Here is a 27,767-nt window from a genome sequence, read left to right as displayed (position 1 = left end):
CAGTCTCCAACTTACAACTGAAGTACTTTTTATATTTATTTCTTATTCATTTTATTGCGTGTCTGTAATGTTAATGCTTGTATTTGTGGTGTGTAGGGGAACCTGCTGCTCCCAAACTGGAGGTCAAGGTTCACAACAAAGGCAATGCTCTGAAGGTGAACTGGTTCAAGCAGGACGACGGCGGCTCTCCCATCAAGCACTACCTGGTCCGGTACAAGGCTGTAAGTACAACTGCATGATTTAAGTATGCCATAATATAGTGTACTGTATTTTATAGCTTAGGTTCATGGGTTTAAATTTGATCTCATTTGGATCATTTTTTAAAAGAACCAAATCCCTTTCTTTCAAATTTTAATGTATTTTTAAACTGGTTAACGCTGAACTGACACAAGAATCAGCACAGAAGCAGAGCAAATGACCCGAGTGAGAGCTTTTATAGAAATTAGTAGTAAGATGAAGATAAGCGGCTCTTTGAAAGGAACAGGTACAAAAGATTCAGATCCCACAAAGGAGCCAAAAGTCCTATCACTACTACAGAAGTTTTGGTTGAGGTTCAAATCTACCAAAAGTCGGGAATGGATCATACAAATAACCTCAAAATATCACTTGTTTGGGAGATTACACTTAATGTTTTTGTTTCTTTTTGAGGCCATAATAACTTTAATGTGACACTGTGTAACTTTGTGGAGATGGCACATCACTTGCATGATTCCATGGAAATAGAAAGTTAAAATCATACTTCGGAACATTCTTCATGGACGTAGATATGCCATAGACAAGCGCTCCTTCTTCCAAGCCAAATAAGAGTCAGGTTTGTGGAAATGCAAGCCCGCTCAGAGTGAGGACACATGTTTTTGGGTTTTTTTATGTTTTTCAGTGCAATAAAAACATCCAACTGAAAAAAAAACATCAACAACAAAAAACACTTTTATTTTAGTGTATTTTTGGGCTTTACAACTATATTAAGACTCTTAAACTGCTTATGAAAAGTTAAGACAACTGGTCTCATTTTTATATTGTGCTTTTCCACCTTCAAGGCACTAAAAGCACATTCAAGAGCCATTCACCCATTCACACACACATTCACACACACATTCATACACACATTCACACACCCATTCACACACACATTCACACACACATTCACACACACATTCACACACACATTCATACACCAGTGTACGCAGACACTGAAGGTGGGTTAAGTGTCTTGCCCTAGGACACAACAACAGCATTCATCTGTAGGAGCGGGATTTGAACCACCAACCTTTGGATCAGTGGACAAATACTAATGTCCAACTACAAATCTTGCCTAGTTTGTTTTTTGTTTTAATTAGGATAACGTTTATAATTCCAGCAGATATGACATATATTGATGTAATTCCATAACTTTTACCTGCAACCATTTAACCGTCCCCTTGTCCCCCTCTCAGAAGCACACGTCGGACTGGAAGCCCGAGATCCGCCTCCCCCACGGCAGCGAGTACGTGGTGCTGAGCGGGCTGGAGTATAACACGGAGTATGAGGTGCACGTGGTGGCAGAGAACCAGCAGGGCAAGTCCCTGCCGGGGGTCCTGTCCTTCAGAACGGCCTCCGAGCCCACCACTGTGCCAGGTAATCACTCTGACCTCCGACCCCTCCGACCTCTCCGATCTCCGACCCACAATCCACCCACATGTACGGCTAAGCGACTTCACTCAGCGGGAGAGAGGGGAGAGGCATCCACCGGACCACAAAATTGCAAAAATACAGTCAATCGTACACACAGTAATTCAAAGTGCTTTACAGAATAAGAAAGACATTGAGTCACAGACAAATCAAAACACAAATAATCATCATAAAATTAGCAATAAAAGAGAAGAGTGCAGAATAAAAGCCTTTTAGTCATATGCACAGCCAAACATAACCATTTTGAACCTGGATTTAACAAGTAGATGCCTGTCTCACATCTTCAGTGAGACTGTTCCAAGGACTTCAATAATCGGCTCTGTGCACAGAAGCACGCTGTTAGCTCACCGTGTCTCAAAGCTAATGCTAACTTTTATCAAGGGTGCAATATGTAATTTACCTAGTTTAGGGTTCGCAACCTCTTGTGTCCATGGTTACTGCTTTGGCTGGAGTTTTTGAAAAAATTGCATTAAACTTGTCCATCTCCATGGACACAGGAGACACAACCAGGGCAAGTTACAGGTCAGATCTGTGGAGAGGAGGGCGCCCGCTCCCAGTAAGATTACGTGTTTTTGGGCAACAAAAACACTTGTGACTGAATAAATGAAAGATGAACACATTTAATTCTACACTATGAAACATTTCAGGCAAAGTCATAAGATTTCTAAGGAGACAAGCAAACGGAAGACCAGAAAAGTTGCATAGTGCCCTTTTAAAACTTAAAATATAAAACAAAAAGATGAAGTAATGGCCACCTAATAGTTATATATGTAGATTACTTCAGTTTGTGTACAATTTATTATATTTCTTATCACTCAAAATCGTATTAGTGTTAGCACCAAACACCTACTTTTCTAAACACAAAAGTGCCCTCTGATGAAGTACTGCCTATTCTCCATAGAGGCAAGCATGCAGAGTTACAGGTCAGATCTGTGGAGAGGTGACAAGATACTTTTGAGAAATAAAAAAAGTGAGATTAAACAAATGATAGATTTTTATTATTTTTTTTGCCATTGGAACATTCTATTTGTTGTTTCAATGGGGTGGTCATGGAAACAACATAACCGTACAGGACTAAAGCACATTTTATTTTGAAAGTCCCTGTGGTCGCGGTGAGCCTCTCCTCTGTGTCCTGTTGTGTTGAAAGAACTCATTTTTGGCTGCATCCCCATTAAGCTAAACCTGAGCGTCTACCCTTCCCTAACTCCCTGTCACCTTTGCTGTTTTATTTTGAAATCCTTTAGTAGTATTTACTGTAGTATTTGGTTATAATGAGACTACTTTTACTTTCGCTTTTTTCCCTCAGCTCAGGTTGTGGTATCAGATTAAAACTGCGACACTGAGAACACCATTGAAGTCCGTATTTGTTCGAGTGTTATTGTTGTTTTGATGTTTCTGCAACCGGCGGCCATTTTGAGGCCATTTCATACAACGACCAACCATTCAAATCATTGGCTCCATATTATGATTTTTTTTTTTTCTCTCAAAAACTTGGAATAGCTACTGGCAACCTTTCTCTTCTGCTCTCTTCCTCTGCATGCTTTCTCCTGTCACTCCCCTCCTCACTATCTCTCCTCTTTCTCTCTCTCCCTTTCTCTTTTCTTCTTAGTCTTTCCTCTTAGCTCCCCTCTCTCCCTCCTCCCTTCAAATCTCCCCCTCTCCTATTCTTTTCTCTTCCTTTCTCTTGCTATCTCACTTTCTCTTTCCTTCTCACCCTGTCGTCTTTCTCTCCCTCTCTCTACAACCTCCTTCTTTTTCTCTCTCTCCTTCTCCCCCCTTGTTTTCCCTCTCATCAACACCCTCACCTCTTTCTTTCTCTTCCTTTCTCTCTTTCTCTTTACTCCTCTTTTTTCTCTGTTCACCTTTCCTTTCTTCCTCCTTTGTTTCATTCTCTCCCCATTCTCTCTTCCCCTCTATCTCTCTTTCTCTCCCTCTTTCTCTCTCTCCCTCTTTACAATTCCCTCCACCCTCCTCTCTTTCTCCTCCCTCATCTTTCTGTCTCTCTCTCTGTCCACTTCTTCCTTTCTTCCTCCTTTGTTTCCTTCTCTCCCCATTCTCTCTCTCTCTATCTATCTCTTCCTCTCTCTTCTTTACAATTCCCTCCACCCTCCTCTCTCTTTCTCTTATTCTCCTTCCTTGTCTTTCTCTTTCCCTCTGTCCACCCTTTCCTTTCTCCCTGCTTTGTTTCCTTCTCTCTTCTTCTCTCTCTCTCCCCCTCCCTCTCTCCTCCTCTGTCTCCCTCTCTACACCCCCTCCACTCTCCTCTCTCTTTCTCTCATTCTCATCCCTCATCTTTCTCTCTCCCTCTGTCCACCCTTCCTTTCTCCCTCCTTTGTTTCCTTCTCTCCCTGTTCTCTCTCTCTACATCCCCCTCCAACCTCCTCTCTCTCTCTTTTCTCTCTCCCTCTCTACACCCCCCTCCACTCTCCTCTCTCTTTCTCTCGTTCTCCTCCCTCATCTTTCTCTCTCCCTCTGTCCACCCTTTCCTTTCTCCCTCCTTTGTTTCCTTTTCTCCCCGTTCTCTCTTTCTCTCTCTCTCTCCCTCCCTGCATCCCCCTCCACCCTTCTCTCCCTCTCTACACCCTCCTCTCTCTCCCTTTCTTTGTCTCCCTGTCTACACCCCCACTACATCCACTCTCTTCTATTTCTCTCGTTCTCCTCCTTCATCTTTCTCTCTCCCTCTGTCCACCCTTTCCTTTCTCCCTCCTTTGTTTCCTTTTCTCCCTGTTCTCTTTCTCTCTCTTTGCATCCCCCTCCACCCTCCTCTCTCTCTCTTCCTCTGTCTCCCTCTCTACACCCTCCTCCACTCTCCTCTCTCTTTCTCTCGTTCTCCTCCCTCATCTTTCTCTTCCACCCTTTCCTTTCTCCCTCCCTTGTTTCCTTCTCTCCCTGTTCTTTCTCCCTGTTCTCTCTCTCTACATCCCCCTCCACCCTCCTCTCTCTCTCTCTCTCTTCCTGTCTCCCTCTCTACACCCCCCTCCACTCTCCTCTCTCTTTCTCTATTTCTCCTCCCTCATCTTTCTCTCTCCCTCTGTCCACCCTTTCCTTTCTCCCTCCTTTGTTTCCTTTTCTCCCTGTTCTCTTTCTCTCTCTTTGCATCCTCCTCCACCCTCCTCTCTCTTCCTCTGTCTCCCTCTCTACACCCCCCTCCACTCTCCTCTCTCTTTCTCTAGTTCTCCTCCCTCATCTTTCTCTCTCCTCCTGTTCACCCTTTCCTTTCTCCCTCCTTTGTTTCCTTCTCTCCCCGTTCTCTCTCCCTGTTCTCTCGCTCTCTACACTCCCCTCCACCCTCCTCTCTCTCTCTCTCTCTTCCTCTGTCTCCCTCTCTACACCCTCCTCCACTCTCCTCTCTCTTTCTCTCATTCTCCTCCCTCATCTTTCTCTCTCCCTCTGTCCACCTTTTCCTTTCTCCCACCTTTGTTTCCTTCTGTCCCGTTCTCTCTCTCTTTCTCTCTCTCTCTCCCTCTCTACACTCCCTTCCACCCTCCTCTCTCTCTCTCTCTTCCTCTGTCTCCCTCTCTACACCTCCCCTCCACCCTCCTCTCTCTTTCTCTATCCCTCCCTCCTCTCTCCCCCAGATCCCTATAGCAAATCTCCAGTCTTGTCTTGTGACTATATTTCTCCTCTCTCTCCCTCTCTCTCCTTGTGTCTGTCTGTGGTCCATCTGACAGCTCTCCTCTCCACACTTCATTTGAGACGTGCCCCGTTAACACGTGCTTTGACCCTCTTTTCACTCACCCGAGTCCATCCCGAGCAGCGGGTCAGACAAACCAAGAGCCGCCGAAGTGAAGAAGACTGTCGCTCACCCAAAATAATACACAATATATAACAGTGTAATGGTGTTCAATGGAGTGGCCCAGTACAGTCCTGCCCCAGCACAGATATAACATATAAGCAGCTCTTGAGGTCAAAATAAGTCCACTGCGTACTGTCTGCATCTTATAAGAAAGCACGTCATGTCAGATAATCAGGTATAATGTGTTAGCATGCTAGTTGCTGTTAGATTTACAGTGATGAAACTCCGCTCTGGTCTCTTAAAGTTGAAAAAAGTGCTTATAAACTCATCACGGTGAATACTTTGGAGGGTCGGAATGCATAAGGTAAGTGAGGAATAATTTTTTGACCACTGCAAACCGTTTAAACACAACTCCCGGTATGTTTATGAGGAAATATTATAACATAGATCAGAAAGTAGCATAATATGGTATAGTACTGATATAGTACTTTCCCAGACCCAAATGTATATAATTCCTTCTCGTTTCCATTGACAAAAATTATTAGTATGAGAATCTTCAGAATAATTTACATCCAAACTGTTAAATTATAAGCTTGGATCTTGTCCCTCTTGCATACACTTCAGTAACAGCGTTTAAAAAGTCCAGTTTATTCATTGCTCATTCATTTTCATCTGATTTGAGGTCAGCAAATCTTGTCAGCATACCATCACAGTTGTAGAAAATGTATGCTAATGTATGGAAGAGGGTTGCCATGCATACTCAAATGCCTGCTTCAGAATTATATGCATTTTCACATTTGCCAAATTTCATATAAAACTGAGCGTTGAGTGCTAAATCGTTTGAAATCCACTTCAGCTTTCCAGATGTAAAAATACAATTTATCCTGTGAATGTTTTGCTTCTGTTTCGGATCACAGCGTTGTACAGTGATCATGGTAATTGTAACTTGGTGGAAGAAATTAAAACGTGTGGTAGGATCAACAGGTCTAAACTAGTTTTGAACACGGAGAAAACCGTGAGAAGAATCACAGGTATCGTTTAGGTTAAGCTGTAACCTTGGTTCTCTGAGCGATGTAGGTCATTTGCCACTGTTTATTTGATTTCAAGTAAAAAACAAGAGAATACGAGCCGGTTGAATTGGTTTTAGAGGTTATTAATTCTGTAGTTGCTAATGCTACAGTTGTAAATGCTACTTTGGCGTTGGTACATGCAAACAGCAATTATTCACTTCCTCTTAAAGGCACAGTACCTGATTTTTGCTGTCATAAAAACTTGAACAAAACAAGTTCGTTTTCAATGGTTTGCAGTGGTCCAAAGTTATTCCTCATCCTAATTATTCACCGTGATGAGTTTAAAAGCACTTTTCAGAAGCCAGAGCAGAGTTTTACTAACAGCAACTAGCATGCTAACCACACACTTCCTCATTCCAGGACATTAAAACTCTACAGTTAGATTCAGGCGGTACACGAGCAACTTATTTTGACCTCAAGAGCTGCTTATACACTATATTTGTACTGAGGCAAGACAAATTTTGCTCAAAAACATGGCATTTTGAGGAATACCCTGCTGGGCTAAGAAGGTACTAGCGGAACATGCTAGCTCTCCATGCTTTGTACATTGGCAAGTGTTGAGACGACAAAGATCATAGTCAATCTTTAACATATTAAAATCATAAATTAACCACACTTTATCTCCGCTCCATCCTTTCATCTTTAGCCCTATTTTTGTCCTCCCTCTGTATCAGCTCCACTCTCTTTCTTCCCCTGCCAGGTTTAGCGCTTGACCTCAATCCATTCTCTGACCTGAATAGGAAAAAAAAACAGCAGGGATGCAGCCGTTGTACCGAAATGAAAAAAAAAAAGTTCCGTGCATGACCAATACGGATTTTTTTTCCCATTTTAGTTTTGACGTGAATTTCCGAGCTTGCTGGAAAATAGCCATGTTAGCGTAGGAGGTTGGGATCTATTCGGAACAGCCTCGGAGTCAATTTAGCTCTGCGCAGCACTAGCTTGTAATTCCCTGTAATGATTGTAATGGTTTGATTTTGTGTTTATGGTATTACGGTTGAAGGCCCGTTCTGTAGCTCCGGGCGCATGAGGGATTTATATGAGCTACAACATCTGCATTTCATTTGGCCATGTTCCACAGCTGTTACTAATATAGGAACGGCTATAAACAGCTGCCGGAGTGGCCCTGTTCTATTTTTAAAAGCACTGTATGAGACGCACGAGTGATACATCACACAAACATATGCTTTAAAGTAATACGTGCAATGACTAATGAATATAAATCTTGTTTTGAGTACGTTTGACTAGACTGCAAACTGATTTAGTGGCTTGTTTTAGCTATGTCCTCCGTTTCTATGTATAATTTTGAAATCAGTTTGGTAGTACATTTGATAAATTAGGTATTTTATTACAAACTGTGTAATAACATGCTAAAATATGTAAGTAAGTGGTAGGTTTATGGTTAAATACATGTTATTACAGGTTGTTACATAGAAAAATAATCACATAATGGTTCTCTTATTTCTCTTAGTTGTTACATAATGCGTTACATTCAGTGTCACAGTTATCATAGGTTGTTCCCGTAGATTGTATAGATTGTAGAAGTGGACTGGGGGAGTGTGACGTCGCCCATAGCGGCCGGTTGCCAATCAAGGCTAGCAGTTATAGCGGCTAATCTGCAACCAGGGACCATATTTGGAATTCCCGAGCACGAAACCAAAGAACCAATCAGGAGTAAGGTAGTTGAAGGTGCACACTTAACAATGAGACTATCAATCTATTCTATTATTATTGTTCATTGTTGCATTTTATTACGGGTTGTTACACATATCTAGGTTACAAACTGAAACAGAATTGTGTTACTCTTTCACCTGAATAACAGATAAGAGAATTTACCCGATATTAAAGAAAAAATATATATAATCAAAGTCAAATTAACTAAGCCGAGTTAGTAAAATACATGTGTCGTTTGTCAAAGCTACTCAAAACAAGATGAATTCAGAACTTAAATCAAATCAAATACACATTGTCTGCAGTGATTCAAGGGTGATTATGTGGGATTTTGCTTTGGTGGGTTGAATTGTGTAACTACATTAAATGCACTTAGTAACATTACATTTGAAAATTCTGTAAATCTTCTTAATTTAGAGCATTTCTATTTCTGTGTGGTATAGATCTGGATAGCACGCTGATTCTTATACTGTCAAATTTTCATAATTCCAGCTTGTATTAAACCAACATGTGCGGCCGGGCTGCGCTTAAATGGCACTGCTCACCGCTGTGCACACTACACCCTGCTGTGCACAGATAAAACATTCTCCACTTTGAGCGAAATATCAAGCTAATGCTAACTATTACTGACAGATGTGACAGGTGCTTATGCGGATCTGCCCGGCTAACGCCCACATTAAGCTAACACAACAATAACAGCATTACCGTTAAATACCTGTTCCCTACATGGTTAGACAGACCAGCTGTTGTGTATGTGTGCATGGCTTCCTCCTGCTTTGGCTCGTCATGCTGCCATTTACCATTTTATGTGCCTTTCTATGTCTGTGCATGTATTGACGGAAAAACAAAGTATGTTTATTCATGTAATTTTACCAGCTGAGATGTATGGACGACATACGCATACCCATAATGCAATCATGAAAGTTATGGTCCTGGTCTGCGTAAACCCTGAATACTCCATTATTGAGACTTTACTGTAACATCATGTTGGGGGCGCTTGCATATACGGCTATGGAGATGTTTGATTTTCAACAAAACAGGGTCAGCGTGGACTGGTTTAACCGCACAAATCAGCGAACCTGTTGTAATTCCAACTAAGTCCGTTCTTTTTGGTCAGATTGTGTTAAAACAAAGCTCAGATTAAAGTCTAACTTGAGTAACAGAGACAATGCAGTGCTGCTAGTTAGCTTCACCCCTCAACCCCGGGAATGTTGATGACATCAGCTGCAAAGTATCAATAGTGTATATTTGGTAAGATACGCTTTGCTTTTTAATTAATTTCAACAGCCTGGTCTTTATACCTTGACATGCATTGCTCAAAAACAGCGCCATCTGCTGTCTGACTTCTCCATCTCAGGTCTGTGAAAGCTGATAGGGCCCCTTGTCTCTGTTTACTGTCTGGAGCCACAATTTACACGTTAAGTAAGCTAATGTCCTGTGGAGGTCAGACTGCAGATGGCGCTGTTCTGTTACCAATGCAGGATATAACCCAATAAGAAACGTCACATGATTCTTGTGAGGAAAAAAAACATTGTACTTGGATTATTGGAAGTGTTTTGTTAATTTTCTAACCCTCAAAGATGAGATCAACATTTCAAACTTATCAAATCCGTCTTGTCAGGTGTTGAATTGTTCATGTTTACTCTTCTGGTGGTTTGAGACATTGGTTTAGCAGCACCCCCTGACAACAACCCTTATTTAACAACATATTTTCAACATGATCGGTTTTGAAATTCGGTTTTGTTTGCTTGTTCTTCTGATTGTTGTAATAGCATGTGCAGTTAACCACAAACTAATGCTGTTGAGCTGAAGCCTGGTCTAACTGATGTGGTCTGATAATTCATAATACAATAATACCAGTACAGACTTAAAGCTGCACTGTGTAACTTCTCTGGTTAGGTGTCAGCCAAATACTTTTCCTCATGATGTTATTTTGTCTGCTTGGAATGTTCTGCAGTATGGCATTCCTGCATTAATCAGTTACAGATGTTTTATTTCTTTAAAATACCTTAGGAAAAAAAAAAGCATTCTTACTGTGCACAGGGTCACCTCTCCATTGATCCGACATTGTGCTTGTCTCCATGGCGATAAATGCGTCAAATGTCATTCCGTGCGTAATTCCAAAGCATAAATACCTCCATGGAGACAAGCATGTAGCAGACCACAGACCGTATATAAAGATAGGAATAGGAAGGCATTCGGTCTTGGCTCCAATTCATTTTCTACTGAATATTGGAATTCTAAATATGGAATTCTGATCCAGATTAGCCGCTATAACTGCTTCATTTGGCTACCTGAACGCCACAGGTGACTCTCTCTCATGTAGCGAACCCTCCACCAGAAAAGTTACAGTGCATCTTAACCCCAGGCCTAACCTTGTGCGATTCCTCCGTTTCGCCTCGCCCTCCTTCCCTCCCTCACGCCTGCTTCTTCCACGCTCGCTCCATACCTCATCCACTCGCACTCCTAACGCACTTCTTTAACCCTATAACTTCCGCTCACACTAAATCTTCCTTCTCGTTTTGTTTTAGCTTCCGAACTTTTTTCCAGACTTGTATTTTCATGTATTTGACCTGTTTTTTTCTCTGTCTCTCCCTGTCTGTGTGTCTGTCTGTCTCCTCTTCTCCTGCCTCATGTGTGATCTTCTTCTTGGGCACCTCTGGAACATCCAACCATCTCCATCCACGACTTTTTTCTCTTGTGTCTGTGCCTCCTCGTGCCTCTGTCTGCCTCTTCAAAAAACGCAAATCTGCAGCTACCCTGGGCTGCCAATGCGTGTCGGTGAGCTTGGGAGCACTTCTTTTCTCCGCACTGACGGCCCTCTGGCTCTCGTAGACTGACTGTAGACGGAGACCGGGGATTGTCTGAGCTCTTAGAGAGAAAGAGAGAAAGAAAAAAAAACCTGCCAGGCCCAGACTCCTTCCTTCGCTTTCTATGCCTTTTTACACTGGTGCAGCCACACGAAAGATTCCAAACGATTCGACTCAGATAAAGACATTTGGGTTCATGTTGTTATAACAGGGTGCTCGGCATCACATCTGTCGCAAGTGTGGGGAGAGATTCATTTTGGAATTTTGATTTTGAATTTGTTTTTTTTGTCATGTTGTTTTGTGGGAATGTGTCACTCAGTACATTTACATGCACTGGTGAGATTGAAATCAAGTTGCGATTGTACAAGTAGAGATAGTACAAAGAAGATTAGACCATGTCCACACAGAGATATATTCTATTTAAAGCACGTATCATCATCTGAAAGTGACTTTTTTTTTTCAAACCAGGTCCTGAGTGTAAAGATCTTATGTGGATATGGCCTTAATTGGAGCTATTGAACTACAGAGTGTCACCAGGGCTTAACCAGTTCACTATGAAGTCAAAACAGGTACTAAACAGGTCGTAAAGGTCCTATATTACACAAAACTGACTCTCGGGAACTTTAAGCCATGTTATAATGTTGTTACCTCTGCAAAAACTTACCCGGAGTTGTGTTTTGCTTCATTCACACATGTTTGAATAATCATTTATTATTAGTCTGTCTACATCTCCAAAGCTCAAAATGTTCTGTTCTGCTTTTCAAGTAGTTTTCATGTTAACAGCTACTTTTTACCTTTAGTTCAGTAGAGATGAGTAATTCCAAGGCTGAAATTATCCAAATGATTCTATTGAAGGTGCATAGAGTTTAAAAAATACAGTGGAGCACTTCCTGTATTAGGAGGAAACAACATTATAACATAGATCAGAAAACAGTGTAATATAAGCCCTTTAACCAGTTCACTACCAACTCAAAGCAGATACTAACACAGGTCTTAAGCTGGATGTCTATTGCACGATTTTAGCTGTGTGCGATGAAAAATTTCCGATGGTTCACAAGCGAGAAAGGGGCAAAGGTCAAACTCAGAACCGCTGTACAACCAAAGACGAGCTGCAACTGATATCAAGAATATTTGATATTTTGGAGTCTTGGTCTCAGAGTGAGCCTTCCTTTCACTGCATCTGCGATTGATCTTTGTCAGACAAGTGGCCAACGGTAACCAACAGTAAACACAAGCGCTACAATAGAAGAGGTCAACTTTAAAAACTGAAAAAACACAAATATTATGTAGCACTGGCCTCTGCTAATCAGTGCAACTCTGATGACTTTACCGTACGGAGCTTAGACCCTGATTTTAGTTTGGACAAACTTGGTCATGGGCACAACTAATCTTGAGAACCCATCCATCCATTTTCTTCCACTTATCCGGTGCCGGGTCGCGGGGGCAGCAGTCTAAGCAGGGACTCCCAGACTTCCCTCACCCCAGACATGTCCTCCACCTCCTCCGGTAGGACCCCAAGGCATTCCCAGGCCAGCCAAGAGATATCGTCCGGACCGGAGGGTGTGTTCCAATTACAGGGGAATCACACTCCTCAACCTTCCCGGTAAGGTCTATTCCAGGGTACTGGGGAGGAGAATTCAACCGATAGTCGAACCTCGGATTCAGGAGGAGCAGTGTGGTTTTCATCCCGGTCACGGAACACTGGAATCTTGAGAACCTTGATCGTAAACAATCGTGCAATGGACATCTAGCTTAGAAATGAACGAGAATGAGTTAGAATAGCAAACGATTATTGACTACCATTATGAAAAAAACAAAACAAAAAAAACGTTGGCATGATCTGTTTCAAACGAGGATCAAACTGGTTAAAACTGAAATTAATGAAGTACTAACTCTGGTTTGAACTATAGCTTTTTGTTTATGTACCACTATACTTTTTTTTTAACATTACAAATCCTCATTACAGATTTGGATAAAGGCATGCAATGACTCTTTCTGACCACTCAGTAAAATGTATGTAAAAATAGAATGTTCAGACCACACTGGAATGTCTACAGGTAAAACGAGAATAGAATATTTTTATTTTATACAAAGGTCGGGCAGCAGGAATAACTGCGTGTCTCCAATAGTCGCACAGTTCCAAGCAGGTCTCCCTCTTGCACTGATCCTGTACTGTATATGTGTTCAGATGCCATGTAAATGTACTGGTGGCGTGACGTTCTCTTGTGTTGTTTAAAGGTCCTATAGTATGCAACTCCTAAGCTTTACAAACTATAGTTAAACGGTTTAGCATTAGCATTTTGGACTTTTATAACCTAAGATAATCTAAATGTATTGAAAACAAGTAAACAACAAGTAAATGTTCTCATTTTCTGTTCATTTAATCCATTTGTAAAACATAATACTACATAATAATTTGACTGCTGCCATAGTAATGAATGAATAGCCACTGTTGCCAGCAGAGGGCACATGGACACAAAAGAATGAGACAGTTTAAAGGGGGACTATACACCTACTCTGCCCAAAACCGCTTTTCAAATAGAGCTGTTAAACTGGGAAGTACCTGGACGACTAAAGAAGAGAGGAAAGAGGAAGATGGGTGGAGTCTGGAGGTATAAGGAACAGTGTGATTGGTCTAACAGGTATACGCACGACAAACTCCGCCCCTGCAGCCAGATATTTGTAACCAGATTCACATGGCCGTAGTCTGGGCAGTCCTGTGTGATGTCACGTAGTACTTGAAATTGCTGTGGCCACTATAGGCAGCACAGTTTTGAACACAAAGCTCTAAATATACCTAGTTTGCACAAAAATTGCCCCCAAAAAAGGACCAGATAGTGCTATTAAAACATCATATACACAGTTTAGTAGCAAAAAATAGTGTTTAGTTTCACTTTAAAGACGACTAACAACAGTAGCAGCTAACGATTTCCAATTAGAATGGAGAAATGAGCAGTTTAATGAGTGTAGCATAATATGGGACCTTTAATTTTAGTTAGTAACACATTCATAATGCCTTAACACTATGAAGAATGGATATAGTACTGTGAGACGATATGCTCCCAGTCTTTGAACATGTGTCTACAATACACTCTAACTACGCAATAGACTTTTACTTTGTACTAAACTCAGTATGGGTCTCCTCCGCATGAGCTCTGCATGCCCCTGTTACCGTGACGACTTGTAAACACATGGATGGCGGGTGCGCAGGGCCGGGCTAGCATTATGAATGTGTTAACGGGCCTAAGAAAGAGGAGCTGTGCCTCATTTGGGATTTTTGTTCAATTCTGGAGTGTTTTATGAAAAAAAAAAAAATCCACATAACGTTGGTGGGGGTGTAATTTGTTGTTTGTGAATCAAACACTGCGATAAAGGAATATGACGTTAAAGCGCATTGCGGAATTTTTCTTGGTAGGAGGGTCTGGTACCTGCTTGTCTCCGTGGCAAAGTCATTGCTTTGTGTGGGCTGCTATTTGAAGTTTTTTATTGCTCAAAAATACCTTGAAAAACTTGCTTTGCTTGCCTGTCCAATGATCTGACCTGTAACTTATGGGGATAGAAAGAGCAATGCCATATGGTGGAATATTCTAGGAAAAGCAAAACCATATTGATGAAGACAAGCAGGTGGTGGACTCTTCACCAGAAAAGTTACATAATGCAGTTTTAAAATAATTTGAATTCAATATAGTAATTTTGTTTTGAGTAGTTTTGACTAGTCAGTAGACAATAGTAGACATTAACTAGGATAATCATGTTTTTTGGTTTTTTTAGCACAGTTATTGTGATAGTTGGGTAATACTCCAGCTAGGTACTCCTGCCAGGTTGCTCTCTGGTTGAAGAACGGATTAAATGCATTACCAGAAGTTTTGCAATTCAGTCCCATCTCCAACCAGTGCCTATTTTTATTATTTTATTTTCATTTATTTTTTTTTTTTGTGATTTATAATTTGACTTCCTGGTTGTACACTGGCAGCACTGTGTACTTCCTGTATATTTGTACTTTTCTTTTTAACATTTTACCCATAGACTGTACATATAAATGGACATACATAACCTGCTGGCGCCACGCTACAAATAGAAAGTGAGCATGGACGCACTTCCTGCTCCATCGACTCCAATTCTTTTACTATTGAATTGGCTATTGTCATTTTGGTCTTAAAATTTTCGTATTAATCCACGCTACATGATCCTTGTATTTTTATTTCGCTAGTTTGTCCTTAAGTCAAGATATGAACAGGAATAACAGACAAATCAGGCGCCCTCTTTTCTCAAGGTCGCTCCCTCTAGCGTTAGCAACGGGTTTGATTGACAGCGTTGCTAAGCGATGCCAATCAAACCTACGGGAGCTACTTTCAACAGCCTTGCACCGGATTGGCTGTTTGGTTGCTATGATACTCGGACTCGTCAATCCAAATATGTATCTTGGCTCCAATTTCACCCGTTTAACCATTAGCCACGACGAGCTTCATTTATACAGTCTGTTTTTTTTTGTTTTTTTTTACTTCTACTTAACTGATGTAAAACTATGATACATGTTTACCACAGATACTATCCCACCAAACCAAGTCATAGTTTAAAAAAGAACAAAAAAAAGTCATATGCACTTTAAAAAGTCAAAACTAATAGTCAAAACTACTCAAACAAGATAAACACCCTGAGCTCAAGTCATTTTCCTTTTCGCAGTGAACGATATGCTGAAATACTGGTTTGTGACAAAGTGTATATACTGTACTCTTTTCAGAAATATAAGAATTCATAATGGTTCACGCTATGTTTCTTTACATACTGAAATAACATTACCGCCTCCTCTCCCTTTGATTGCTGTGTGCTTTTCGTTGATGTCCGTCTCATCTGACTGTATTTTCTATGTAACTATGGTAACTAGGGTTGTTGATTTTGGCCGTGACAGTTAAGCAATCCTGACGCTTTGGCCGCCATGACACATGAAGTCGGACTTGGATGATAAAGCTGATTTTAGACCCTTGTTTTTCTCTTGGGAATGTGTGAAAGTGGTTTTTTTTTTTAGCTGTGTTATGTAAAAATCAAGGTAAAAAGAAGCGACTGATGTAAACAGCAGGACTTGGAACAAACGGGGACGGTTTTAGATCTTGATAGATTTGAACATTTGAGATTTTCAGCTTCATGGGGTCAGTTTTGTTTTGAAAATCCTGACAATAATGCATTTTTAAAAATTTATCTGATTTAACACACTTAGCTTTTGTGCTCGTGTAGCTTTTCCGGTGGTTTCAGGGTCTAGTCGCTCACAGAAATGATCAGATTCGACATTTACCTTTACGTTTTGGATATTTAATTGGAAAGTACAACATAATTAATCAGAAAAAACAGTAGAATCTGAAACCACCATTAGAGATTTACAGTTTAAGACTGTAGAACATTTCAAAAAATGCAGAAAGTACTCCTTAGGTAATGCCAAAATGATTAACCATTAAATTAAACCTCTCAAAACACATTATAGATTTTTTTATATATCATTCAAGGACTCTCGGTGGCTGTTGCCGTCTTCTAAAGCTATTAGTCTAATTAGATCCAGCCGTTGAGACTTGTAGCTCATGTTGAATCAGAGGCCCCTGTTTGTTCATATCCTGTCTGGACACTGCTCTGCATCAGGATCCAAAGCAGAGAGAATGGAGAGTCTAAAACCAGCCCTGAGTGGTTCCACTTCTATGTGTGAGGATTAATAAACATCCAGACATTTTTCTGTACTCACATCCACCGGAATGGTCTTCATTTCTTTTACAGTTCTAATGCATGGGGGGATACATCAGGGTTTAAGGGGTTTACGGTTAGCACATATCATGTTTAGATCACCGTGTTGTCTTTTATCGGTTTGAAATGCTATATTCGCTGAAAAATGTTAAATTAGTTTCAGTTTTGTTTTTGTGCACATCGCATCAGGTTTGTGAAGTTGTAGTGTATTGTTTTGCAGCCTGCTCTTGTATATTTCTGAAAAAATAACATAATTGCACCGCTTCAAATGCATGGGGGTAGGTACATCAGCAAATGATAGCTTCACGAGACGATATTACACTTCTATGGGGTTTATTGTTAACACACAATATGTTTAAATTGCTGTGTTGCCTTTTATCGGTTTGAAAATGCTATATTCGCTGGAAACAACATGCTTCAGTTTCGTTTTTGCGCTAAATCACTCCCTCTTCAGAGTATCACTGGAAACACAAACTACTGGATATCATATCAGGTTTGTGAAGTTGTAGTGTATTGTTTTGGATCCTGCTCTAGTATATTTATGAAAAAGTGCTGTGACGGACGTAGGCGTGTGGGCTGAGTCGTACTGCTAACCGTTAAAGAAGGGTTTGAATAGGACACGGGAGAGATCGTAAGATTAGTCAAACATACATTGATGACATCTAAAGCCACTTCAGGCATGTTTTTGATGAGGGAACAACGTTATAACATGGTAAAAACTCCAATAAGTCGATTTTGCTCAATACCCCCTCTTTAAATATAACTGTTTAACTCTTATTACACTCTTACACTTCTTGGTTGCAGACACCATCATCCAATCAGCACCTTATCACCTCGTATTCTGCAACTCCACAACTTCCAGTTTCATGCTATATGTAGATGTATATGTATATGGCTACTCCAGTCTGAGAAAGGGAAGTTTTAATACAGCAGTGAAGCAGCAGCACCCTCTTGTGGCGGAGCAAAGAAGTGTTTAGGATCTGCTGAACTTAGTTAATGTTTAAAAGGCTTTTGGGGGATTGGGTATCATTCATTGTCAAATTCAGTGACCACAAATACACAATATAATAGTGTATTGATGTATGTAGTTAAGTAAAATAGGGGGTGGTGACCAGACCAGAGAGTAAATACAGACAGAACAAGGCAACAGGTTGGCAGCCATGGCAAGTCCTGGAGCAATAGACCCCAACTTTCGAACTGAACTAGGAGTGGGCAATTTTTTTTTTCCAAAGGACATATTTGATAGTCCAGTCTCATGTAAAAGTTAAAGTTAAAAAATCTACTTAAGTAAAAGTTTTAAAATAGTTATTATAAAATACATTTAAATAGTAAAAAGTAAAAGTATTTTGTGCACATTTTGAGGTCTCATAAGACTTCAAATGTAGTGATTTTGTTAAAGATTTCTGCTGAATTTTGTTCAATAAAAACAACTGAATAGATTTTTCTTGGTATATTTTTTGTTTGCTCAAACTACGAACGTGCCAAAAATAAACCCCCTCAGCCCCTTTTCAGGTCTCAAACAATAATAAAAAATACTTTTACTTTTCAGTCCTGTTCAAAAATGCAGTGGAGTAGAAAATACAGATACCTGCTCTCAAATCTAGTGAAATAAAAGTAAAAAGTATCAATTTTTCAATGTTCTTAAGTAAAGTACAGATACCTAAAAATGTAACTTAAGAACAGCTTTCTACTACTTTTACTTTGTTACGTTCCACCACTGGTCGTCTGTACTGATTATACCTTAGATTCCTATGTACAGACCTTTCATACCTTTCCTCAGAAGTGTCACGTGATGCTGCTGTAACGTGATGCAGATGGCGCTGTTGTCTTACTGCCATGAAGGAAGACGGCGGCAAAAACTGCTTAAATCAGCTGACCAGACACGTCACATTGACATGAGGAAGACACAGGGTGCAGTTGAAACTGTCAAGGTATGAAATTAAAAGAGGTCTGTACATAAAAATCTAAAATATAAGGATCATATTTGAATCCCGTCTTAACGCAGTCGTTGCTGTATCAAATGCTCATAAACAAATTTCTGTTCATATTCACCTTAATCCGGAAGTTTGCCGTGGGCGCCGCCATCGTTATTATATTTTGCATGGGGCTGTTGATCTTGACAGTGAATAAATTCCATAGGGACTACAGAGCCATGTTAAAGCCTCCCAGAGAATCATTGAAAATATTAAACGTTTCACACAAAACAATCTACTTTATATCAGATTTTAGAGGCAAAACTTTTCTTAAATTATCCTGGAAGTACCACCACAAAGAAAGTGCAGTTTGGAGCATTTAGAGGAAAAAGTGGGCGGGTTGGAATCATAGACTGGACATAGCCAACCTGCTAGCCACCGCTTTCCAAACAGGAAGTGAGCATGGGTGCACTTGACTTTGTATTAACTGGCATTTTTATTTTGCTATTGTGTCCAGACCAATCACACACCTTCTTTCCCCAAGGTCGCTCCCACTAGCATTAGAAACAGGTTTGATTGACAGCGTTGCTAAGCGCCCACTCCCTGCTAAATCAGCAGTGTGAGCGGGAAGAGCCTCAACAGCCTCGATGTGGAGCCAAACACTATGGGTGACGTCACACTCCCTTAGTCCACGTCTTCATACAGTTCTTTGAGTGGAATAAGGTCATCTATTACTATGCTGTTTGTGTGTTTTTAGAGGCTTTTTTCACTGTGACTGTGGTATTGTCTGGTGTTTTGATACTGTCAGATGCTTGAATAAGGGAATATTTTGAGTAGCTCCCCCAGTTCAAAGATTTCTCACACGGGAGACCAATCAAATTAACTAACTTCAAATTTAAAAACATGCAAGCAGGGTCAGATTTAAACCTTTCACGATAATGACTTTCTTGACTTATCATTCAAGATATGAGCGCTGGAACAATATATTTCGGAGCACAATATTTGTCGTGCCTGCTAGTGATGGGACTTTCGGCTCTTTTATGGGATTCGAATCTTTTGGGTCCGTTCATTTCAGTTGCTCAAAAGACGCCATTGTGAAAACTCATTTTATCTGCAAACTACAAATGATGAACTGAGACTGGGAGTGTGTTTACCCTTTGGAATTATGCATAATCAAAACAAAACTTTGCACTATAATAATAATAATTTTAAAACTAACTGTTATTATGATGCCGAGCTCACAGACATGTCCCTCGAGTTGCTTCTGGGATGATTCTTTTGTGGGTTCAGTGTTAATCAGCTTAAAAATGCGTAAAAATTAGAGAGAAATAAGAATAAGTGACTTCAATGGGTGATTATCGGTTTGTTCTGCTTTTTGTTGCAGCTCATTTCTTTTAATGATACTGTCTATTTAAAAAAATGGTTCACTGGGATTATCTTGCATTATTGTGGCGTAAAGTAGTTTCAATATTATCATTTATCGCAGTATATCTCTGTAGTAATATATCCTCCTTCTCCCTTTTACTTCTCCTATTTTTATATCTCACTCTCTGTATCAAATGTGAAAACCAGCAGGAAGAGTAGGTTTGCTCATCTCTGTGTTCTGAACATGAAAGGGAGATAGAGACGTTAAATAAATAATAATCGTGTTTTTGTGGTAGCTCCTTCCAAACACCTGTCTCAGTTCTGAGTTTGACCACGAGCTGGAGATTGAGGAAATGGCAAGGCTTAGAGAAATATAATGTATGTAAATGGGGCAAGAGACAGTTTTCCTATTGGTAAAACTGTACTTTAATATCCAAAAGGTAAATTCTCAAATGTTGAACTGGATTATTTCTATTCATGACCCTAGAACTCACTGTATCAGAGCAAAAAACTACATTTAAACTATATTTTTAGCTGCCTCCATCTGAGGGAATGTTATGAAAAATAGACGTTTTTAGCTTTCTGCCGTGTTATAACATGCCTGAAGAGTTTTAAATGTCATCCATGCATGCTTGAGTAATTTAGCAATCTCTCCCAGGTACTTTTCGAACCCTGCTTAGGGTTAGCAGTATGATTCTGTCTAAAGCTGAGCCCACAAGCCTCTGTCACCCATGCTCCTGCCCGGCAATTTCCCATAAATATACAAAAGCATGATTCAAAACAATATACTACAACTTCACAAACCTGAAATTAAATAAACTGTATGTACCCTTCACTCAAGTTTTTCCTCATTCTCAGTACATGGACAGGCCTCATGTGAAAGCTCAGAACCACCAGAATTCAGTCACTGAGCTGCAACGGCTGCACTAGCACTGATTCATGATTGGTTGCATGTGCTGGGGTTTAGGTAGTGACCATTCAGATCAGAGCGAGTCCTTTTAGGTTTAAACCAACTGGATTTTAGCATTGAAACTGGCAGCCTAATTGAAAAACTCCTTCTTCTTTCTGATTGGATAACTCACATAAACAACTTTTCCATCATGACCAATGTTTGTGTAACTAAACATAAACCTAAGCATAAATCAGCCTAACAATTGTAAGTAAAAGATGTATTTGATTTGAACATGTCTTCCATGTATCCAGAGACGCAGTTTGGCCATGTTTGTGTAATCTAAATTCAAAATTTAGTGTATGGTTCCTTTAAGGGTTTTGAAGGAAGAAGCCGATGCAGAAGACTGAGCATATGATTCACTGCAACCACTTCAAAAGACCCCAGCTACTCCTGGAAATAGCATGCAGATTTATACCATCCTTTTTTACATAGTCCTCCCAAATCCTATATCCTCCAACTGTGCAAGCCCAAGTCTCCCACTGTGCATGTAAACAACATCACCAACTTGGGAAAATAGTATTCTAAGCTCCACACTGTATCTGTGGAGCGTATGAGTCGAGTGGGGGGGCAGCCTCTCTCCATGGAAATATTATTATATTGCTGGAATGTTCCACAGTATGGCATGAAACTTATCTACAGCTGGCGGACTCTTTACCAGAAAAGTTCCATAGTGCAGCTTTATTTATTTTATTGCAACTGTATTTCCTATGTACTGAAAAAAAAACAGAAATATTACATTAATCGAATGTTCCACTGTGTCACCCGTTTGTATTCATAGATTTTAGTTTAGTTTCAGTTTAATAGAATGTTCCAGTTAACGCCATAACAACTCCATGTAGGCCCGGGGTGTCCAAACTGTGGCCCGAGGATCAAATGCGCCCCTCGGACTAGTTTTTATGGCCCCTCAGGCCTTCAGTTGAACTGGCATAATTGATCATAATCAGTGCTTTTTATGGCAAATTTGAGTAATCCTACCAATATCACCTAAATAATATCACATTGCATTGTCATACAGAGCTAATATTAATATTTCAAGCCTTATTTAAAGTATGAAGTCAAAACTATATTAAATGCAACATCTGAATTATCCATTGTATTGACCACTGTGGCCCTCTGTGTCGAATATTTTTCAAGATATGGCCCTCAGTGAAAAGAGTTTGGGCACTCCTGATGTAGACCAACAGTTGGGGGATCATTTTCTGGAAAATTTTCATAGTGCAACTTTATTTACTTTATTGCAACAGTTTTTCCAATGGGGGCAAGGCACAGTTTTTCTTATTGATAAAACTGTTCTTGAATAAGTAGATTCACAAATGTTGAACCTGATCATTTCTAGTAATGACTTGACCCTAGAACTATTTTAGATTTCATCCATTCTTCTTTGAGTAATTTAGCAATCTCTCCCAGGCACTATTCAAACCTCCTTACGGTTAGCTCAGCCCACAAGCCTACATCACCACTGATCCCACCCTGCAATTTCCCATAAATACACAAAAACGTGATACAAAAAAATACACTACAACTTCACAAACCTGATGTGATGTGCAGTAGTCTCATTAGCTAAACGTACACTGATTGTGTTGTGATGGGACTTTGAAGGGGGAGTGACTTAGCATGGAGAGCAAGGGGAGGAGAAATTCAGAGCATCAAAAATGAAAGTGAAATTAAATAAAAATTTCAATACGTAGTCTTTGGCAAATATAACATTTTCAAAACAATAAAAGGCAACACAGTGATTTAAATATGTGTTAGCAGTTAATACCCCATGGAAATCTAATACTCCCTCTTTAAATATTATTAACCTGTAGAATCAAGTGTTGTCATTTGACCCAACAATTCAATTCAGCCTCATACAACCACAACTTTCCTACTGTGCAAGTAAACAACAACAACAACACGAATTTGGGAAAAATTATTATTCTAGCTCAACACTGTATTTTTTGGAGGAGCATATGGAGAGGAGTGAGGGGAGGGGGGCAGCTACTGGCATACCCACAGGTAGACAGCCTCTCCCCGGGTACACTTCACCGAAAATCCCCCCTTGGCGGTGGATGCACATGATTTATTGAGCCTGTTAAAATGCAAATGTGGGAGATTGTACGGGTTAGCTACAGGGCTGTCCGCTCGGCTGTCTACTCTTTGCAGTACGGTTGGTTTTACTGATCTCCGGCATCATGGAAAATTACAGATGCAGTACAGATGCAGTACAGATGTGACGGAGGGGATGTGAGTGATGGATGGGCATGGCGGAGTGCGATATTGCAGGAAAATGTGCCTATGGATAAACAGATTGGAGAGGCAGCCAATTACATGTGATGGTACAAGAACACGAGGCACATACAGAAGAGTGTTTATAATAATGATCGTGATTCTACCTGGAATCTATTTGTGATTTACTGTAAAGATGTATGTTGATACTTCACAGTGGGACTACGCCGGGGAGTTTAGCGTGTATGTTTATGGAGGAATCTTCAGCAGTTAACATGGCGACACGACGCACACATTAGCAAACACAGCCTGATAAGTATGTACAACTGTCTGAAAGCTAAAAGTGGAGGAGTGGGGTGAGGAGGAGGGGGAGAACGGAGGGGTAGAGGATAGAGCATAGAAATGGAGTGGGTGCAGGGGTAAAAGAAAAGGTCTACAGTCAAAAATGTTTGCGCCAAAAGTCATAATCAAACCAATATAGTCACTTAAAGGTGGAAGATTTTAGGATTTCAGGGTAAGATGTGGCGTAGCCTTTCAGTCAAAATTCAGTGATTGGAATTGTTTCTCTGTTGATACTTTGCAGTACGTACGCTGTGGGGTACTGCATGTATGACTGTGGCGGAATGTTTAGCAGTTACTGTGGTGAGACAATGCATACATTAGCAAGTAAAACAAAAGAAAAAAATACATAATGGATTTAAACAACACATTTCCAGGAGGCTGTGATCAAATGTGTTTATGGTCCTGTTTAGGTGTTTCATTTTCAACAAAAAGGTGAGAGCGACTAATTGAAAAACTGCTGGCTAATATTAGCTAGCTTATGACTATAATGTGATTTGAAAGACTTGTTTAACAGTACAAAATCAGCTCACCTGTTGTAGTTCCATGGTCGGATTTTGGTGAAACAACCATCAGATTAAAGTGTAACTTGAGTAACAGAGCTTCAAACAGAGCAGTGCCTCTAGTTAGCTTCACCCCCTAGGAAATGTTGAGCGGGTGCAAAGTATCAATACAAGGGCTGTGGGATTGCCTGGTACGTCCAGAATGATAATAAGCACTGTACCCGTCTTTCACAACAATTTTACTAACGTGATAACCAATACCAAAAATGTTCATAAAATAAGGAAACCAACAGAATAATTTGTTTGTGTCTGGATGTGTGCAATATCATTTCATAAACTAATCTATAAGCACACAGCTGCACGGTGATGGCGTTACGTTGACGCAAAAGATTACAGCTCTGTTGTCTGCAAATGTTCGCCGTTTTCTAACATAATTTTGATATGAAGCTGATCTCCAGACGCTGTTTGTTTGTGTTGTGAGTGAACAGCTGTGTGGTGCTACATGCTGATTGGTTTGTAGTTAAAATCTCAGGCACACTATTGGCTCACAGCTGTGTATAAGATAAAAATGTGAATCTTGTGAAAATGTGGAAGAATCTCAAGACTTTCATTCTCAACAAAGTGGGTCTCGTCGTGTAAAATGTTGTGTACTACTACTATAAGTTGAATTCTGTGTCCTTCCTTGGTGAAGACCTATCTTTTCATGAAAGAGAACAGACGGTCTCGCTCCACCGCCTATATCCCTCATCATTTCTGCTCTCCGCTTCCTCCGTTGCACCTTGAGAAAAGCTGAAACATGAGTCACAACCGTGCAATCAGATTTGCTCATTTCAGTGACGCATGTGCAACAAAAGAGCTCAGTGATGATCTATGATGATATTTTTTCAATTACACATGATTGTAACAGTCAGAGAAGGGTCACTTCTCCACAGATCGGACCTGTAAGTTGACTTTCTTCTTCATGGAGACAGACAATTTTAACGCCATAATGTGAACTGATAAAATCTAAGTGGAGACAAACAGTCGACGGACAGAGAAGTTACGTACACTTAAAATAAGTAATAAACCAACAAATATAAGTCAAATGTAGAAAAGCAACTTCTCAAGCGCATTAATTAACACACACAATACTCATGCTACAAAGTAAACTTGCAAACTTACAAATCTTCTGCACTAGATTTGAAATACATTACACATTCTTTCTCCTACCGCTCCCATTCCGCTGACTTTTAAACCATTTTCGTTATGTATTTGGTAAACAGCTCCTGCTTTAATAAACAGACTCCCGGAACATTCCACGTCAACAAGTGTGAAATACAGCTCGTCGTGTGCTTATTTTTGCACCGGGGTTAATTCAAATGTCGTCAAATTCCGAAATAATTAAAGATAACAACCAAAGCCCCCCAAATCCTTCGCTTCTGTAAATCCGGTTTGCTCCTCCTCTCAGCCAAGTTCTTGTTTACGTGGGAGAAAACATCGAGCTGCGGCACTTTTGGCCCAAAAGGCGTTTTATTAATGTGACAAGTGTTGACTTAACAGTAGAAGAACGGCAGCTGCGGCTAACTGGTTTGAACCTGTTAAGATGATCGATGACTGAAGTTCCTTATATGGACTGGAAGAGATGGGAGGAACAGGAAAGTATTTACAGCTCGCCAAAAATAATAAATTAGGAAAATCGTCACCTGCGTTTAACCTAGCAAGTATGTAACAACTTCCTAAATATGTATGCTATTCAGAAACTTGGCAAGGGCACTTTTCTGATTTGATTGTCTATATATGATTTACACTTTTTCATCTTTTCTTTATATACATGACTATTTACATTATAGATTCCCACTGAACTGAAATATTCTTAAAACAGACCTACTATGCAACTGTTATGCAACTTTTCAGAGCTTTAAACCATGTTATAGTTACTTTTCCTCATGATTTATTCCCCCAAAGTTGTATTTGGAGTGATTCGTACGTGTTTGAGCAATCTTAAATCGCTTATTTTCAAGACAGCATTTTGTCGATTAAACCCCCGTAATGACCGGTATACTCCCGCTGCTCTGGATTTACTTTGTTCTCCAATTTTATTTTCTTAATCAGTGATACACGTAGGACTTAGGTTTAGGGTTAGGAGTTGCTAACAGCTGCAGCTCTTTGTTGGGATGATGTTTTAGTTGAGTATTACGATTTAAAATGTGCAAATTATAACATAATGATCCACAGTTGTCATAGATTATAACTATATACCAGACTTCTTCTAGGTCTTCTTTAATCCCTTTGCTTTGATCACTGCTTTGCACTCTTGGCATTCCTTGACCCTGACATGGCACAGCTGTGAAGTGAAAACCATATCAGGAGACTTTATCATGAAGCTCACTGAGAGAAGGCCAAGGGTTTGCAGAGCTGTCAACAGATCACAATCAGAATACGTTTTATTGCCATTGTCAGGGGAGAAAATTCACAAACTAGGAACTTGCTTTGGTGTTATGGAATAATAATAGTAAATATAAGCTATGGCAAAATAAAAATAAGTAGATGCATTAAAATAAGGTAAAGAGCAATAGACTTTGATGTGCAAATACAATATGTACAGTATGGACAGATCAACAGTGCAAAGCGAAGCGTGGCTACTTTGAGGAATCCAAATCTAAAATATAACATGTATGTAACTTTTGATTCTTTACTATATTATTCCATACATCTTGCTTCATAGATGAAATCATAAGTTTACATACACTATATAAAAAGACAAATAAGCTTTTTTTCTCACTGTCTGACATTAAATCAGAGTAAATTTACCTGTTTTAGTTCAGTTAGGATTACGAAAATCATTTCTATTTGCTAAATGCCAGAATGCCAGACATTTTTTCATTACTTTCTTCAAAGTCAGAAGTTTACATACAGTAGATTACTGTCCATTTAAACAATTTGGCAAAACCCAGATGATGGTGTCATGTCTCGTCAAGCTTCTGGCACACCTGAAACACTGCTATTTTGTGTAACATCATGAGAAAGTCAAAAGAAATCAGCCAAAAGATCAGGAAGAGAACTGTGGACTTGTACAAATCTGGTTCATCCTTGGGTTCAATTTCCAGATGCCTGAAGGTGCTATGTTCATCTGTTCAAACTTGTATACGCACCAGTATAAACACCAGGGGAATGTCCAGCCATCAGACCACTCAGGAATGAGACGGGTTCTGTGTCCTAGAGATGAATGTGCTTTGGTCCAAAATGTGCAGATCAACCCAAGAACAAAAGCAAAAGATCTTGTGAAGATGCTGCTGAAGCTGGTAAGAAAGTGTCATTATCCACAGTGAAACAGGTATAGTACTGGGGAAGAAGCCATTACTCCAGAAGAAACATAGAAATCCAGATTACAGTTTGCAAATGCACACAGGGACAAAGACCTTATTTTTTGGAGACATGTCCTGTGGTCTGAGGAAACTAAAATTGAACTGGAAGCTTGAAAGGGAAGCTTGTGAGTCTGAGAACACCATCCCAACTGTGAAATACGGAGGTGGCAGCTTCATTTTGTGGGGTTGTTTTTATATCCAAAACATTTGAGCCAAGTCATACAGTTTAAGGCAATGGAACCAAATACTAACGAAATGTATGTAAATATCTGACTTTGAAGAAATGAATGATAAATTGTCCAAAAAAAAATAATCCTTTTCTCATTATTCTGGCATTTAGCAAATACAAATAATTTTGGTAATCCTAATTGACCTAAAACAGGAAAAATTGTGTCTGATTTCATGTCAAACAGTGAGGAAAAATGTATGTTTTTTATATAGTGTATGTAAACTTCTGGTTTCAA

General features: G+C 39.9%; 1 protein-coding gene across 2 annotated transcripts in view; it reads left to right on the top strand.

Annotated features, from left to right (window-relative positions):
* The window catches only part of ncam1a (neural cell adhesion molecule 1a), a 543,500-nt gene that overhangs the window by 501,180 nt on the left and 14,553 nt on the right, over positions 1-27,767 (top strand). Inside the window, exons 14-16 of one of the 2 annotated variants that reach the window (XM_055226538.1) lie at positions 97-221; positions 1,434-1,614; positions 10,898-11,382. In XM_055226538.1, coding sequence (XP_055082513.1) covers positions 97-221; positions 1,434-1,614; positions 10,898-10,977 — 386 coding nt within the window. In that variant the 3' untranslated portion in view covers positions 10,978-11,382. Of the gene's footprint in view, positions 1-96; positions 222-1,433; positions 1,615-10,897; positions 11,383-27,767 lie in introns of those variants that run through there. The other variant, XM_055226537.1, reaches the window with a different exon arrangement.

Source organism: Periophthalmus magnuspinnatus, chromosome 14, assembly GCF_009829125.3.
Source record: "Periophthalmus magnuspinnatus isolate fPerMag1 chromosome 14, fPerMag1.2.pri, whole genome shotgun sequence".
NCBI classification, from domain to species: domain Eukaryota; kingdom Metazoa; phylum Chordata; class Actinopteri; order Gobiiformes; family Gobiidae; genus Periophthalmus; species Periophthalmus magnuspinnatus.
This window is presented reverse-complemented; position numbering and strand designations above follow the sequence as displayed.